The 245-nt window shown below is 62.0% G+C and overlaps 1 protein-coding gene across 1 annotated transcript in view; it reads right to left on the bottom strand.

Moving 5' to 3' along the window:
- LOC104527704 (acetylgalactosaminyl-O-glycosyl-glycoprotein beta-1,3-N-acetylglucosaminyltransferase-like) overlaps nucleotides 1-236 on the bottom strand; it is a gene marked incomplete at its 5' end in the record, with an annotated part of 989 nt that extends 753 nt beyond the window's left edge. The window contains 1 exon segment of the mRNA XM_029085839.1: nucleotides 1-236. This exon segment is cut by the window's left edge and continues 400 nt beyond it. Coding sequence (XP_028941672.1) covers nucleotides 1-236 — 236 coding nt within the window.
- Nucleotides 237-245: the final 9 nt, after the last annotated feature.

The following is a 245-nucleotide window of genomic DNA, read 5'->3' as shown; positions in this document are numbered from 1 at the left end:
AAGGTCCTCTCCTGCCCCCAGGTCTTACGGATCACCTCCCGCCGCTCGTAGTTCACCGGTGATGACTTGATGGCCAAGAGGAGGAAGATGTTGGTGGACCCATTGGGTCCCCCACACTTGCTGGGGACACCGAGCAGCGCCGGGAAGGAGCGGCAGTGCTGGTACCGCATGAAGTCCTGCACGTGGCCGGGCAGTTGGGTGAAGCCAGAGATGTTGTGCACTGAGATGTTGGCCACACACGGGGC

Source organism: Antrostomus carolinensis, unplaced genomic scaffold (genome assembly GCF_000700745.2).
Source record: "Antrostomus carolinensis isolate BGI_N321 unplaced genomic scaffold, ASM70074v2 scaffold48857, whole genome shotgun sequence".
In the NCBI taxonomy this organism is placed as follows: domain Eukaryota; kingdom Metazoa; phylum Chordata; class Aves; order Caprimulgiformes; family Caprimulgidae; genus Antrostomus; species Antrostomus carolinensis.
The sequence above is the reverse complement of the archived record's forward strand: the minus strand, read 5'-3'. Positions and strand labels throughout refer to the sequence as shown.